We start from the raw sequence: 16,640 nt of genomic DNA on the forward strand, positions 1-16,640 counted from the left end.
GATTTTTCATTCTATCTTAAAATTTTCCTATAATGAAATGTATTTGGAATGGAAAAAATGTTAAAAAATAAACCAAAGAACTTCATTTTACTTTTTATCCATGTTTAATCCAGGGTAATGAAGAGGCTAATAGGAATAAAAGAAGCTAAAGATATTTAGTTTTATGTTGAGAACATAAATATAATTTGGCAGGAAATCTGAGCAAGTGATGGTAAGTTATATCTTAGCTGCCCTCAGCCATATATAAGTGAAGTAACCTCATCACTGGGCCTCCATCCATTTTGCTTGATCAAGGTGACTATGAAACATTGAGAAGATCTGTTCACCTGAAGATCACACTAATGGTAACAGAATAGAGTGCTAGCAATAGGTCTCTCTCTAGACCTCAGGAGCTTAAATTTGTACGCCAACATTTTTCGTTAGCCATCTCGCTGGCATTTTTAAGAAGTCATAAGAGTTAGACTCTGTTTCAGGGGCCCTGACAGTTTTTCAAGGGCGAGACTGATGCTGCATTTTAGAAAGCTAGAGTCTACCCGGGCAAAAATGTGAACTATATCTTTTAGCTGGAGAGAGAACTTCTCTCCAAGACTATTAAACCAAAGCTGTACTGCACCCACCCACAATATCTACAGAGCTCTTTCACAGCGGTGGGGCGGGAGGGAGTAGGTTCTGCTAGCTGACTCCAAAATTGAAACATTGGCTGTCATTTGGAAACATGAAATTTAGCCGCTTTCTTGAAGAGGCTTTTACTAAAGCCTAAGAAAAGATACACGAACAATTTCATTGTAATCTAATCAGGACTAGAGCCGGGCTGTGCACAGGGTTCTGAGCCACGCTCTTCAGGGCACGTGTAAAACAGGAAACCGAACTTGCTCTTAAAGGAGAGGGAGAGAAAAACAACCATAACATTGCCTGAAATAACAAGTAGAATAAAAGAAGTAGTGAACATACTTAAGGAAGAGAAAAATCACCTTTGCTTATTGGACATTTGAAGTGGACTTTGATGGATATAATATTTCAGTCGGCCACAGACAGCAGGGAGGGCACAGAGTCGCATTGATGGGGGGAAAAATATCATAAAGCAAAGGAAAAAGTGGAAAAAGGGGCAACGTTTTCTGTTCCAAATTTTTTAAAAATGCAAGAGGCCCTATAAACCAAGGCCCCTAGGAGTTGTGGCTCAGTCTATGGCTGTGCTTTGTTTTGCTGAGCATAGACTCAGAGGCAGGTAGAGGATGAGGTAGCTTGGCTAGAGGGGATCCCAGAGCAGACTTGGCAGGGGGCAAAAGAAGAGGGATGAGACACCTCAAAGCTGATGTAGAAATAAGAACTAGGGGGAAAAGCAGAGATGTTAAAAGGGCATTGTTAGGGCATTTTGCTTTGTGATGTACCCCCTCCTCTGTAACTACACAAAATCTTCAGTAAAAGTCTACATTACTGGACAATGGATTTTTCCTTGAATTTTTAATTTGGGGTTGGAGGCACAGGGGGGAGAGGTGATGAGAATGGAGTATGGCGTGGAAGTGAAGATGGGATGAAAGCAGAGGCAGCAAGAAGGGTGTAGGCATGTTTGGTTAATATATTCTCTTTGAAGTGAAGATAGACAACTGGTCATTTATTCATTCATCACTGCTATGATGTGCCAGGCACTGCGCTAGTGTTGGGATGGAGGCTGAGCCAAGCCTGATGTAGTCCTGGTCTTCAAAGAGCCTACATTCTAATGTGGGGGGTGAGGAGAGACAGGGATTAGCTAAATAATACAAAATGTAAAGTTAGGATTGGAGTTAGTGCTGTAAATAAGAGGTCTATAGTGCTATGAAAGCTCATAGGAGAATTTGACCTTGTTGGTTAGTTATGGGAATATAGAATTGAGTGAGTTCTGAAGGATGAATAGAAGTGTAGAGTATAATGTTTAAGGCAGAGCGAAAAGTAGGTGCAAAGGCCCTGTGGAAGGAAAGAACTGAAGAGAGGCCAGTGTGGCTGGAGCGCAGACAGTGATGGGGGAGCATGGAGCCAAGTGTAGCTGAAGAGGTAGGGAGCAGACCTCACTGGATCTTGAAGTTATGCAAGACTTTAATTAGGAGAGATAGGATAACAGATATTTTAAAAGGTCACTCTGGCTGCTGTGTGGGAAAAAAAAATGGAAGTGTGGCAAGTGTGCACATGTATAAGAAAACCAACTAGGAGGCTACTGCTTTTCCCAAGCAAAAGATGATGGTAGGGCAGAACTTTATCCCAAGAAGAAGGCATGACATAGCCTCAGTTAAGAGTATTAACCCTCTTTTATGCTAAATTGACAACTTGCAAGAAAATGTCACCTTACACTTTGTAGGAAACTTATTGTTCCTTTCAAGTACAAATATGTCCTTATGTAAGTGACTTTATTAGTAAGAACAGATATATGACTAGGATGAAAAGACTGTCTCTGAAGAAGAAGAATGCAAATTGTAATATTCATAAGCTTTTGTTCAGGTCTACATGACAGATGTGTTTCTAAGTGTACTGTATATTTTAAGCAGAAATCTTTCTTTTTTCCTGGTTCGTTTGTATACAGCACAATAAGTGGATGGAGTGAGCGAACCATTATGTATGAACTGCTTTGTCTTTATGGTAAAAACAATTCACAGATGCATGCACATTAAAATGTTTTCATATCACCTTCAATCCACCCTGTGTATTCTAATTTCGCTCAAGGAGAAATGAACAAACCACAATGGCACTGGAAGATTATAACACAACTCTATGTTAGAAATAGATCAAGTAGACAAAGATGAATAAAGATATGAGAGATCCAAAGCACACAATTAACAAGCTTGATCTAACCTTTCACTCAATGAATACAGGATATACATTCTTTTAAAGCTCACATGGAACTATTATAAAAATGACTATGTATACACAGGGAATATAGCCAATATTTTATAATAACCTTTATAAATGGAATATAACCTTTAAAATAAATGGAATATAACCTTTAAAAATTGTGAATCACTATACTGTACACCTGTAGCTTATATAATATTGTACAGCAACTATACTTCAATTAAAAAATGACTATGTGTGGGACTGCCCTGGTGGCGCAGTGGTTAGGAATCCACCTGCCAATGCAGGGGAAACAGGTTTGATCCCTAGTCCGGGAAGATCCCACATGCCACGGAGCAACTAAGCCTGTGCGCCACAACTACTGAGCCTGTGCTCTAGAGCCCACGAGCCACAACTACTGAAGCCCACACGCCTAGAGCCCGTGCTCCACAACGAGAGACGCCACTGCAATGAGAAGCCCGCACACCACTTCAAAGAGTAGCCCCCACTCGCCGCAACTAGAGAAAGCCTGTGCGCAGCAATGAAGACCCAACCCAGCCAAAAATAAATAAATAAAAAATAAATAAATTTTAAAAAATCACTTAAAAAAATGACTGTGTGATCATGAGGGTGTGTTCACTTTGTAATAACTCATTGAACAGCATATGTACGATTAATGCATTTTTCTATATGTAGGTTACATTTCAAAAAAAATGGTGTGTTAAAAACAAAACAAACTGAACAAAAAACTCATCACATATGAAGTCCCAAAGGGCTAATATTATACAAAGTTCTCTGACAATAATTCTGTTAAACTAGAAATTAACATTAAAAAGATAGACAAAACAAAACATCTTTTGCATTTCTAAATAACTAATGAGTTGAGGAAAAAAGCATAATGGAAATTTTGAAATACTCAGAGTTACATGACAATGAAAATACTAATAAAAACTTGTGGAGATGTAGCTAAAATGAAAATGTACAGAATTACATGCATAAAAATTATAAAACACATATAAACAAAAATAAATGAGATAAGCATTCTGCTTAAGAAGCTGGAAGAAGAACATTGGAGTACTCTCAAGAAAAATAGAAGAAAAAAGTGTAAGAGGAAAAATTACTGATTAGAGATAATTTTGAAAATTAAAAATAGTTTCTTGAAAAGACAAGGTAGACAGAACTCTAGCAGTATTGAGGAAGAAAAACAAGGAGCAATAAATAAACAGTAATAGAAGCAAAAAGAGGATCATAATTATAAAAGACAATGGAGACTGAAAAGATCATAAGATGAGAAACTCTATGGCAATAAGTTTAAAGAAAGATATTTGAGAAAATGTAAATTACAATAAATGATTCCAGAAGAAAACCTGAACAAACCAACAATCATTACAGAAATTGAATTGATAGCCAAAAGTCTCTCTTGAAAAAATATAGAAGACTCAGACAGTTTTATTAGATAATTTACTAAGCTTTCATGAATTATAGTTCCTGTCTTGTACAAACCGTTTTGGAGAGTTAAAAGAAGAAAAAAGAAGGAAATCTATCCAACTCATTTCGTTTAAATATATTACCAAAAGTACATAAGAACAAAATAAGAAGAGCCAATTCATTTGTGAACATAAATGGTAAAATTCTATAAAAAATGCTCATAAATTTAATTCATCAATATATTGAAAAACACATGACCATGAAGTAGAGTTACTTCCAGAATGCAAAATGACACCACATCAGAAAAACCTACCAAGGTTCTCTGTCTTTTTTAACAAATTAACAGAGAAAAAACATATAGATCAAGAAATGTGGAAATAGCATTTGATCAATTAAACAATCATTCATTATTTTAAAAAACTTTTGGCAAGAAATAAAAGGGAATTTTATTAACCTGATAGAGCGCTTCTACCAACCCCACAGCAAACATATTTAATGGTGAACTAACAGAAGATTTCCTATTAGAGCTGGGAACAAGATAGGAGATTCACTACTTTTACTATTATATTGTCCTGGAGGTCCTGGCTAATGCAATGAGAGAAAAAAAGAAGTATAAAACTTGGAACAGAAAAGGCAAGACTGCTATTTTCACAAGATATGACTGACTACACAGAACAATTGAAAAGAATATATAGAAAAGCTAATAGGACTGGTAGAAAGTTCAGTAAGGGTACTGGTTCCAAGATCAGCATACCAACATCAATAATATTACCGTATACCAGCAATAACCATTTAGGAAATATAATAGGAAAAATAAACAATTAACAATAGCAATGAAATCTATAATGTAGCAGGAATTAATCTAAAAGAAGAGGGCAGAATTCTTTATAGAGAAAGTTACAAAACATGATTGAAGGAAATAAAAGACCTAACTAATGAATGGGAAGATACAATATTATAAGGATGTTTGTTCTCAGGTCAAGCTATAACTTTAGTGCAATTCCAATAAAAATCCCAATGGATTATTTTTTTTTCATGGAACTTGATAGTTTAATACTAAAATTCTTCTGAAAGAGAAAAGGAAAAAAAAGTTGCTAAGACAATTGTGAACTATAATAAAACAGAGAGATTTGCCCCGTGAAATATCAAGACTTATTAAAAAGCTATGATAGAAACAAGTAGAAAGTGATGTATGTTTGTAAGAGGCTGTGTAGTCTCAAAGTGTCTTCTGGATACAATCTGCTTCTTAAGATAGTAGTTCTATGTGAGTCTTTTCCAAATATGATAAGCTTCTTTGACCTAGGTGTATCTGTTAGGGATACAGAAAAACAGTTGTATAATCTTATTCATGACTAATTTGGACAGTGTCCAAGTCAAAGAGCCACAGATGAGTTGGATACAATGAAAGTCAACCTCCCATGTAGTGCTTTGGGGCAATCTATATTGAATAGTGTCAAACTGACTCAATAATATCCTTGTTTAAAGGAAGAGTTAACACTAGGTAATAAACAAAGGGAAAGTGGGATCCGTGAGCTTAGGTGAGACTCTGAAAACTCTGGAGTATTTTTCTTATTGTCCCTTGCAACTGCTGTTCGTTTCAATTTTGGAAGACAAGTTCCCAGGGTGGCTATGCGAAAAAAGAGATGACTTGCCTTGCTACCCCCATGTTCCTGGATCTCCTTGCAATTAAATTAATTCACAAAGCACTCCTCTGAGTCTCTTCCTTCAAGACTGACAAACAGGAAGATCCAGGTTTGATGGGATTTGAAGTTTATATAATTTGGGGGAGAAGGAGGGGAGAAAAAATCTTTGAGAAAAAAAGATTCAGTGATGACTAGAAGAACATTCTACAAATTAGCTTCTAGTTCTGTTTATTTCAAACCTTGTTCTCTTCCTCTACCCTCATTATTTCCAGGGCCAGGATTCACAGGACAAGTTTACCTCACAATACAAACTCTCATCCTGAACCTTCATGGCACACTAGGTGATGGCAGTATCCCTGGAAGCCATCCTGTACCTGGATGGCTAGCAATAACTTAACTCCACCTGGCAAAGATGTGAATCAAATAAATATATCTTACTAAACCCCAACTTCTGTTGGTAAGATCCCCCAAATATCTAAGGCCACCGCAATACCACCCAACAGCAGAAAAATGTGATAGAAGGGGGAAGTCAGAGAGGAGAGACACAGCAGTCTTAGGCAATTGTGATTCAAACAGCTTAGCTTTACTAATTTTACAAAAACAGAATGACCATGCGAACACATTTTTACGGTCCTTACCAGGGTAGTGGAGAGGGCTCCTGTAAAGAGGGGACCTTTCATTAGCTTGAGAGTATATCCTTTGCTAACATTCAATGTTAGGACAAGATTTTAAAAAATAATAGTAATAGAGAATACTCACTAAATGTCAACTGCTGTTAATCACTGATTAATTAAATCTCTGGGCATTGGGTTTATTTTCAACCCAAAGTGAAGAGTTTATTCCCAAATATACATATGATCCTACTCAATTAAGAGAAGGAATGTTCTTCATATTGTTGCAAGCTGGAACTTATCTGCTTCTTACAGTTTCTGTATTCACCTGTCCATCTTCTGTTCCCTGAAACCCTGCCGCATTTATATAGCTTAACCACCCCTGCACTTCTCTCCTTCTACACTTCACCACTTCATCCCCCCTCTTCCGACCAAGTACAGATACATGTATTTAGTCCCTGTAATCCAATAAATTCTGATAAATTCTATTAGGAGATTTCTTAGAGAAGTAAAAATCTTCAAAACATGAAATACACATTGATGATATGACCACCTGTGAAACTGCTGCTCACTGAAATTATTCCATCTGCTAACCCTAGTGCCTACATTCACCCCATCGAAGTCTTGGTCATCCATTTGGAAATATCCAGTTCTTGAATGCAATAGAAATCTATTGCAAATCTTGCAAAAGATGTGGAATTTCATGAAATTGATGAAAGTGATGTTGGTGAACTGCTAGATCCACATGCAAAGTTCCTAATACAGGGGGATCTTACAGCTGGACCAGGTAGCAAATGAAAAAGAGAAAAATGAATAAGAATGATGATAACATCAGTGTTTCAAAAGGAAATAATCTGGTTTCAAAGGATTAAGAGAGCCTTGGGAAAACTGGACAAAGCCCTCCAGCACTTTTGCAAATATGACCCTGCTGCAAAAAATCAAATGAGTGAAGCATAATGAGCTACATAAAAATAATGTCCCCACAAATTAACACCTGATTTATCAGAATTAGCACACAGTTGTAATTGTGACCTAAAATGTATTAAATACAAGATAAATTCATTTTCATAATTAATTGGTTGTATTGTTTCAAGCTAAAGTCCCAATCAAGTCTTTTTCTTTCACTATAGAATCTAGGTCTCCATCTTAAATAGATTCACTCTAAGATGGCCTTTTCTGGGAAAAGGAAGACCTCTTATATTCATCTCTATGTTCCCCAAACATGCACTATTGTAAGAATCCCTTCAAGAAACTGTAAAAAATACAGACTCCTGGGTTCCCCTGAAGACCAATTCTGAATCTACAAGAGCAGAACAAAACCTAGGACTTCATATTTTTAACAGTTATCTGAAGGGATCTGTATGATAATTAAGCAAATGTGGAGGGACTTCCCTGGTGGTGCAGTGGTTAAGAATCCGCCTGCCAACGTAGGGGACACGGGTTCAAGCCCTGGTCAGGGAAGATCCCACATGCCATGGAGCAACTAAGCCCGCGAGCCACAACTACTGAGCCCACATGCCACAACTACTGAAGCCCTCACGCCTCGAGCCCATGCTCTGCAACAAGAGAAGCAACCACAATGAGAAGCCCACGCACCACAACAAAGATTAGCCCCTGCTCGCCGCAAAACCAGACAAAAACCTGTGTGCACAGCAACGAAGACTCAACACAGCCAAAAATAAATAAATAAATAAATAAATAAATGACTTCATTAAAAAAAAAAAGCAAATGTGGAGATAATCCCCTTAACTCATCCAAAACAAAATGATGTTTCTTCTCTCTCTCTCTCTCCCTCTCTTAACCTTAAAAAGTCTTTTTTTTTTTTTAACTTTGTCAGTGGCTTGTACTCAATGTACTCTTCTTTTTTTTCTTTTTTTTTTTAACATGCCCTTCTTCCTAGATCAGCATCTAATCTGTTAACAAAAGGTTGTTGAAACTATCAAGGTAGTCTTTAGAATTTTCAACCTGCTCCTGCTTTTCATTTTATTTTCCTAATATGTTTAAACACCTCAGAAAAAAACAGAACTTTTTTCCCCCTGCTCCTTTAAAATGGAGTGTGAGTGATTTGTCTCAAGTTTCTTTTTTTCTACATTCCCTCAGCCTGCATTCTCCTGAGCTCACTTTGCTCTATATTCATTTGATCATTAAACTGCTTTGCAAATATTATCATATTCTGTCTGTTCTTTCTGTATTGCCTGATTGTCAGCTTCTCAGAGACAAACATCTTGTCCTTCATTTCTTCTGTGTTTCCCCCACTGAGCCTAGAAGATTGACTAAGACTGACTAGTGTGCAGTGTGCTTCATGCGGCGAGTGCTTAATAAATATTTGAAAACAGTATTAAAATGTTGAGTAAATTTAACAGCAGTCCTGCTCCTCATCACTTCAAGTGCCAACACTTCCTAGGCCCCTTCTCTGCCTAGTAACCATTTCCCAGCGTACCTACATGTCCCCAGACGCTTCACCCAAGCTGATCCAGCATTCCCTGCCTGAGTTATGGAAATACTGTTTACATGTTTTCCCCTAAGGAGTATCTGACTGGTACCCAAAGACCCTGCCATACAATTTGAAGTTGCCCTTTTTCTGTGGTGATAGTGGGGAGAGGAGAAGGACAGTAGGGGTGGAGAACGTTTCCTTTTAGGTTACCCTCCTTGTTTCCCCAAATCATCTTTCGCAGCAAGACACAATGCCCTTATGCTTATTTTCGTATCTCTAAGGATGTTTTTTTCTTCTTAGCACCTGAAGAGTGCTAGGGATTTTACATAAGAGGTTTTAGTATTTTAACTAAGATATTGTTTCTTTGCGAGGTTTATTCAATACCATTTTTTTCTGACCTATAGTCAGGCAGGGAACACTTCTAACATCATTCTCCTATTAAACATTATTTCATGCCAATGAAAAATACTCTTCTGCTTATGTTGTATGGATCTAATATGGTAACGCACAGAAAAGCTAATTTTCTTTTTTTGGAAGAGAAATTGTGCTTTGCAAAGTATGTTGGCATCTATTAATTATTTATTTTAATCCTCCCAACAGTTTTGCTACGTGGATAGAATAGGGGTCATTATCTCCAGGATAAGTAAGAGGAAACTCCGAGAAGTTAAGTGACTTGTCGCAAGTCACAGAGATGAACCCACACTGAATCAGAAATCCACAGTCAATCCCATTTTCAGCTCAACTTCACATAATAAGTTCTGTATGTCAGTAGAGATACGGCTGCTAGGAAGGAGCAACAAGCGATAGATTTCGAGGGTGGTAGGGGAAGGGGGGTGGGGAAGGCGAGGAAAGTACCTTGCGCCTGCGCAGATCGCCACTAGGGGGCCAAGACCGTGAGGAAGGTTGAGGAAAGAGGCTGAACTCCATCTTCAACCTCTGGCTGACGCGCAGGCGCACTGCCTCGGGACGAAGGTCAGACTGAAGAGGGCGGGCTTCGGATCGCGCAGGCGCAGTTGTGCGCCGGGTCGCCAAGATGTCGTTCCCCAAGTACAAGCCGTCGCGCCTGGCCACCCTGCCCACTACCCTCGACCCAGCTGAATACGACATATCTCCGGAAACCCGGAAGGCACAAGCCGAGCGTTTGGCCATAAGATCCCGGCTTAAACGGGAGTATCTGCTTCAGTACAACGACCCCAGCCGTCGTGGGGTCATCGTGAGTGAGGGGCCAGCGGGTGGGAATCGAGGGGCCAGAGTCGGGACGGTCCCGTCGGGCTGGGCAGCTCAGACCTGACAAGGGGGATCACGCCGCGGGGCGGTCACCGTTCCCGAAGAGTATTTTAGACATGGATCCTCTTCCAGGCCCAGAGAGCAGGCCAGTTCATTAGCCCTTTGACCTTGGGCAGAGAGCTCGGTGGTCAAGAGGACGGGTTCTGGATTCACACCAGGCTGGTTTTGAGCCTCGGCTTGATCACTTCCCGCCTGAGTGATTTTGAAAAAGTTGTTCAACTCTGCTGCTTAGCCTCGGTTTTCCTGTCTGAAAAATGGGGATAATATAGTAATTCCTATCTTATGAGGCTGTTAGGAGGATTAAATGAGATAAGGCACGTGACCGGCCAGCACAGTGCCTGGCTTGTGATGAGTGTTCAGGAAATGTGGGGTGTGTGTGTGTATTTTTTTTAAAGATGTTTTCCACTTTTCAGTTCACAATTATAGCAATACTGCTCTCTTTTGAAGGGTATGTAGTGATTTTTCGGTTTATATCTTTTAAAGACCCAAACACCCTACAGCTTGCTGAAGCTTTGGGCTTTGGAGTCAAACGCCGAGGCAGTATGTACTAGCAAACTATATGACTTTGTGCAATATCCCTAACCCTTCTGAACCTTAGTTTTCTAATTTTCATATATGGAAATGGTAGTACATTCTTTATAGAATCGTTGTGAGGTTAAATGAGATAGTCTGTATAACATTCCCGGCACATAATACATGCCCAGTAAACTGATAGCTATTATTATTTAAGAAGTGTGCTTTTAGATTAAAAAAGAAAAAAGACTTCCCAGCAGTTGCATTGGTGTTCCTCAGGAATTTTAGGAAGTTGTGAGAATTGAAAGAAATTTACAATGTGCCAGGCACTATTGAAACTCTTTCTGAATGATATTCAAATATCACAGCTATTCAAAGAGTTAAGCTCTATTACTATCCCCATTTTACAGATGAGAAAGACTACATGGGAAGGACAAGTATGTCATAGAGTGATATACGTTAGCAAGTGCTAGAGCAGAATTTGCACCGTAGTCTGTGTAACCCAAAGCATCTCTTAACCATTTGGCTATATTGTCTTCAGCCAGAACCTCATTTACTTGGGAGAAGGTGAGGACAGAGACATTGATTATATACATACTCACACGGTTGGGTTTGATGTGCCAGATAGTAAGATGTAGTAAAAAAAAAAAAAAAAAATGAGACTTTGAGTCAGACAGAGCTGAGGTTTAAACTCCAGATTTTCTTTTTTCCAGTTCTGTGACCCAGGGCAGTTATAGTTTTGCTGTGTAAAACAGGTTTTACACCAGCCTCACTGGTTGTTCTGTTAAGTAAATGAGGGCCTGACAGTTATATATTGAGCAATACATGGAAATTCTTTGCCTAATGTCTAAGAATGATTGATTTAGGGAATAAATAATTGCTCAGGATCTGTTATGTACCATGTCCTCTTTTAGATACTGTGGTAACAGTGGAGAACAAAACAGGCAAAGACTCCTGTCCTCATAAAGCTTTCTTTCCAGAGGGAAGACAAGTAATAAGTTAAAAAATTAAATCATTTAGTCTGTTAGGTAATGGGAAGTGATAAGAAGAAAAATAAAGCAAGGAAGGGGATTAGGAGTGTGTGTATGTAGTAGAGAGGGAGAGCAGCTGCAGTTTTAGAAAGGCACAGGAAAGGCCTCACTTGGAAGGTGACATTGAAGTTCTCTGAGAAGTGAGGGGAGGGAGCTAGCCATTCAGCTCTCTGGGAAAGTAACATTTTAGTCAGAGGGGACAGCAAATACGAGGGTCCTTCGACAGGAGTGTGCCTTGTTAATCCCCAAAATACTGAAGAGACCATTGTGACTAACATGGAGAAAGGTGAGGGCAGAGTAGGAAGAGATGAGATGGGAAAGTTACCTGGGACTAGATCACACCAAGCCTCATAGGCCATTGAAAGGACTTTTCTGAGTCGGGTGTCCCATAATCAGGACTTACATTTTAACAACATCTCTGGCTGCTTAGTAGAAAAGAGACTCTGGGGGAGCAAAAGCAGGAGCAGGGAGACTAGTTAGGAGCCTTTTACAGTAATCTAATTTCTTAGTTGATGGTGGCTACAAGGGTGATGGCAGTGGAGTTGGTAAGAAGTGGTCCGTTCTGGTTATGTATTGAAAGTAGAGCCAATTAGGTTAGCTGGCAGATTGGATATGTGGTGTAAGAGAAAGAGAAGACTCAAGGATAACTCCAAGGTTTTTGACTGAAGTGAAGAATGAAGTTGCCTTTTACCAAGATAGGGAAGAGTGTGAAAGGATCAGGGATGAAGGTGGAATGGCATATTGGCAAATCAGTTTGGGATACATCATATTTGGCATCACATTTGCCAATTAGACAATATGTCAGCATTAAGCAGGGAGTGGGATATTATGTCTGCAGTTCAGGGTAGAGGTCTAGGGCTGGAGGCATAATTTTGGGGAGTCATCAGCCTATAGGTGGATATTTAAAACCATGTGACTAGAGATTATCAAGGGAGTGAATGTAGATAGGAAAGACCCACAGGGTCTGAGGTCCTATATTAAGAGACTGGGGAGATAAGGAGGAAGAGAGCAAAAGAGACTAAGAGGGAATGGCCAGAGAGTTAGGAGGAAAGCCAAGCTGGTGTGTGCCCTTGAAGCCAAGTGAAGAAATGATTTCAAGAAGTGGTGTTCATGGGCTTCCCTGGTGGTGCAGTGGTTGAGAACCTGCCTGCCAACGCAGGGGACACGGGTTCGAGCCCTGGTCTGGGAAGATCCCACATGCCGTGGAGCAACTAAGCCCGTGCACCACAACTACTGAGCCCATGCACCGTAACTACTGAGGCCCAAGCGCCTAGAGCCCATGTTCCGCAACAAGAGAAACCACCGCAATGAGAAGCCCACGCACTGCAACCAAGAGTGGCCCCCGCTCGCCGCAACTAGAGAAAGCCCGTGCCCACGCGCAGCAACAAAGACCCAATGCAGCCAAAAATAAATAAATAAAATAAATTAAAAAAAAGAAGTGGTGTTCACCATGTCACATGCTGCTGATAGTCCTTTGGACGTGGAGTGGTGTCAGAGAAGGAGAACTGTCTCCCACGGCAGGTGTTTTGGAACCTCTTTCAACAACAGTACCTTGTTCAATGAACTATGGTCATGGAGCTATTGGTATTTTTATGAAATGAAATGTCTGTTTCTGGAAGACAGATCTGGCAGATATTAGGTGTAGAGAGGTGACTGGTACAGAATTCTGGCATGAGAGAGTCATTCAAATGCATGTATAGCAGGAAGGGATAGATACAAGAATAGATAGATGTATTTATCCTTTCAGGTATAGAGCTCAAATGTCCCCTTGAACCTGTATCTTGTGTCTTCACCTTCTTTACTGTCTCTGCAAAGAGTTTGACAAACAGTTTGGTTTAAAATGTTACTGTGAAAGATCCAGTTTAATTATTTATGTCCTACCAATCATGACTTCTTGGCATTGGTTAAGACCTTGAATGTTCTCCTCACAGCTTAGTATTAAAGTTTTAAAGCTGATTTCATTTGCTTATTTTTATCTATCAGTTAACTGGAGCAAATAATTTTGTAAAATCATTAGGGTATTTAGCTAATTAAATTTAATTACATATTTGGGGTAGATTTGCTATTCTTACATAGTTATTCTAGTATAAATATATTAAAATTGACAGTTACTTTTTTTCTTAACCAAGACAATCTGATTATTTTTCTTTAACAACCTTGTCCTTTCAAAAAAGTATTTTAATAATGTGAAATGTAATAATTTTGCTCTTAAAATACCAGCGAAGTCAGCTTAAAAAATGTAAAGTTCAGAGTTAGCCTACCTCTGACTTCCTCTTCCTGCAGTTTATTTGTAGCCTGGAAAGACCAGTGTGGGCATAGCATTAGAAAAGGTCCTGGAAACAAAGTTCACAGTATGATAGAGCATATGAAATCTGTTTGTCCTCATTGGATATACTGTGTGGTTCTGTTTGTCATACTTCGAGAAAGACAGTGAAGCCAAAAACAATCCAGAAAAGAATAGAAAAAAATGATTTAAAAAAAAAGTGCCTTCTCTGACAGCTTAAAATGATGAGGATTCTTAAATCTTAAATAAGTAGGAAGCTGAAGGATGATATGAGTCTTTTAAATTCTGAACAGGATCATCAGAGAATTATTCAACAAATACTGGAAATGAAAGATCTTCGTTGAAGCTATTTAGGAATATTCAGGGTATACCCTTAACTGTAGAAGAGAACAAAGGGCATCTCTTGTGCTTCTCCACAAAAGTCCTGATGAGATTGTTTCTTAGTGTAGAACTTAATTTCCTGTATCTTTTGTTTTCATTCATTTTAGGAAGATCCTGCCTTGATTCGTTGGACCTATGCAAGATCAGCAAATGTCTATCCCAATTTCAGACCCACTCCCAAGACCTCACTTTTAGGAGCTCTGTTTGGAATTGGGCCCCTCCTCTTCTGGTATTATGTTTTCAAAACCGACAGAGTAAGTATTAGGACCTTGTGTTTGGTATCTGTGTGATAGGTTCCCTCTGTGCTGGCTGCAGCTCTCTCTCTTGACAATTCCCATCTTGTCTTTCTACTCTTCCTTCAGTTCCTCTTTTATCTTTATTCCTTTCCAACTGAGTTAAAACAGGAAGTTTCAATTATATGTTTAGTTTTATTGCTTTATTGTTTCATCTCATATAGAAATATACTTTCTTATAAACTACGATTGCCTCTGGGTCTTTCAAATTTAATTTAATGGCTACTCTAGAATTTAAAGTAATGAATTGGTCACTTTAAATATCTAAGACTTGAACTTAGCTCATGAAAGAGTTTTCCTGTTGTGTTTTATTATTTTTATTTATTTTTGTTTTCCTGATGTGTTTTAGATTAGGTAAGGAAATTATAATGTGTATATTAAGCAAGAGAATATAGAAATAACTTAAAAAGTTAATTTCTTTTTTCTCATTTGATGTGCAGAAGTTAACCTTTTCTATTCTGATTAATCTTTAGATGTTATCTTTGCAAATTTTTATATCTAGTTTATTTTGTTTGCTTTTAAAAGAGATGTTTATTGGGTTAAGTATTAGCAGAATACATATATCACTTAGTATGCTCCCTGTCTGGATGAATTCCAGTGATGCTGGTCACATTTTGTGAATTAATGTTAAAATATATTAATACTCCAACAACAGAAAAGCCAAAGCAGCCTGTGGTGGGGCTCACTGCCACCAGAGGCCTGGGTATGTGACTGCACAGAAAGCCACGCGAATCTTTGACACTAGACCGCTCTGATGCTAGGTCCCCAACCCAGCCCCCAGGCCTCATGTTCCCATCTACGCTGGGGCCCACCGATGTAGCTCTGCCTTAAACCGGCCAGTCCACTCTCCTGGAGTGTATATATTTTGATTATCTGATAAATTATTGCTTAACAGAAAGGTAGGCCACACTTACCTAGAAGGTATTTACATTTTGCTTTCAGTGTATGCTATTTAGTGGGATAATATAATTCTACTTACTAAAATATAGGTGTTTTTCAATAGGAGTGTTTTCTTATGGTCCCTTTATTTCTTCAGATTATTACTTCCTCACTCATACTCTGTAGGCTTTAGACAATAGGGGATTGTAATTAGGCTGGGAGTGTTTCATTCCTGTTTTTCAGAGCTATACCGTGAATTGTGCCAGAATGCATTGTTTTTAATGTACTTTTTTTTTTTTTTCTATCTATACAGGATAGGAAAGAAAAACTTATCCGGGAAGGAAAATTGGATCGAACGTTTAACATCTCATATTAAGTCCGGCAATGATGACTATATGTACTGTTGTTTAAATGAATCTATTAATCATTAAAAAGTTTTTCTTTCTTAATATTACTTTGATTCAACAAACATTTGCTGGACATTGTAGAATCCCTACTTTGTAAGAATTCACAATTTAATGAAGAAACAGATTCATGTTCATTCATTCAGTCATTCAACAAATGAGTGTCTGCTATGAGCCAGGCATTGTGCTATTGTGCTCAGATTATAGCAGTCAACAGGACAACTTAGGCCCTGTGCTCAAGGAGTACACACTCTGACAACTGTTTATTCAACAGTTATTATTTGAGTGCTTATTACTACTTAAAACCTAAGCTGTCGTCTGGCTCCAGCCCCAGTGGTAAATGCAGCAGAACAGTTACAACCTTGTGGTTTAAAAAAAAAAAGATAGTGATTCAGGAAAGTGATGTTGGCAAGCTGATGAAGAAGCAGTTCTGTCTAGGGAGATGGCATTTGATTTAGGCTCTGGAGATCACAGGGGCTGACAGAGCAGAATAGGAGCACAAAAGGGCAAGGTATGTTGGCTATGGCTAGATTGGGGGCCACTGCTGGGGGAGAAGACAGGGAGGGTGGAGGCCATGCTGAAGAACAGGTAAAATGGTATAGAGCATGGGCTTTGAAGGTCAGATCTGGTCTAGAATCTTAGCTTGAGTTTAC

At 38.9% G+C, this 16,640-nt stretch overlaps 1 protein-coding gene and 1 long non-coding RNA gene across 2 annotated transcripts in view; one reads left to right on the forward strand and one right to left on the reverse strand.

The window, feature by feature from the left end:
- Positions 1-9,924, reverse strand: part of LOC309630145 — a 43,447-nt gene extending 33,523 nt beyond the window's left edge. Inside the window, exon 1 of the long non-coding RNA XR_014245447.1 lies at positions 9,771-9,924. This is a non-coding gene — a long non-coding RNA (uncharacterized lncRNA). The remainder of the gene's footprint in view (positions 1-9,770) is intronic.
- On the forward strand, positions 9,905-16,037 carry NDUFB4 (NADH:ubiquinone oxidoreductase subunit B4). The gene is made up of 3 exons (XM_082395008.1): positions 9,905-10,128; positions 14,519-14,665; positions 15,897-16,037. Exons 1-3 carry the CDS (start codon positions 9,949-9,951, stop codon positions 15,957-15,959), a joined length of 390 nt encoding a protein of 129 aa, XP_082251134.1. The 5' UTR covers positions 9,905-9,948; the 3' UTR covers positions 15,960-16,037.
- Positions 16,038-16,640: the final 603 nt, after the last annotated feature.

Source organism: Balaenoptera borealis (assembly GCF_965194805.1).
Source record: "Balaenoptera borealis genome assembly, chromosome: 5".
Taxonomy (NCBI): Eukaryota; Metazoa; Chordata; class Mammalia; order Artiodactyla; family Balaenopteridae; genus Balaenoptera; species Balaenoptera borealis.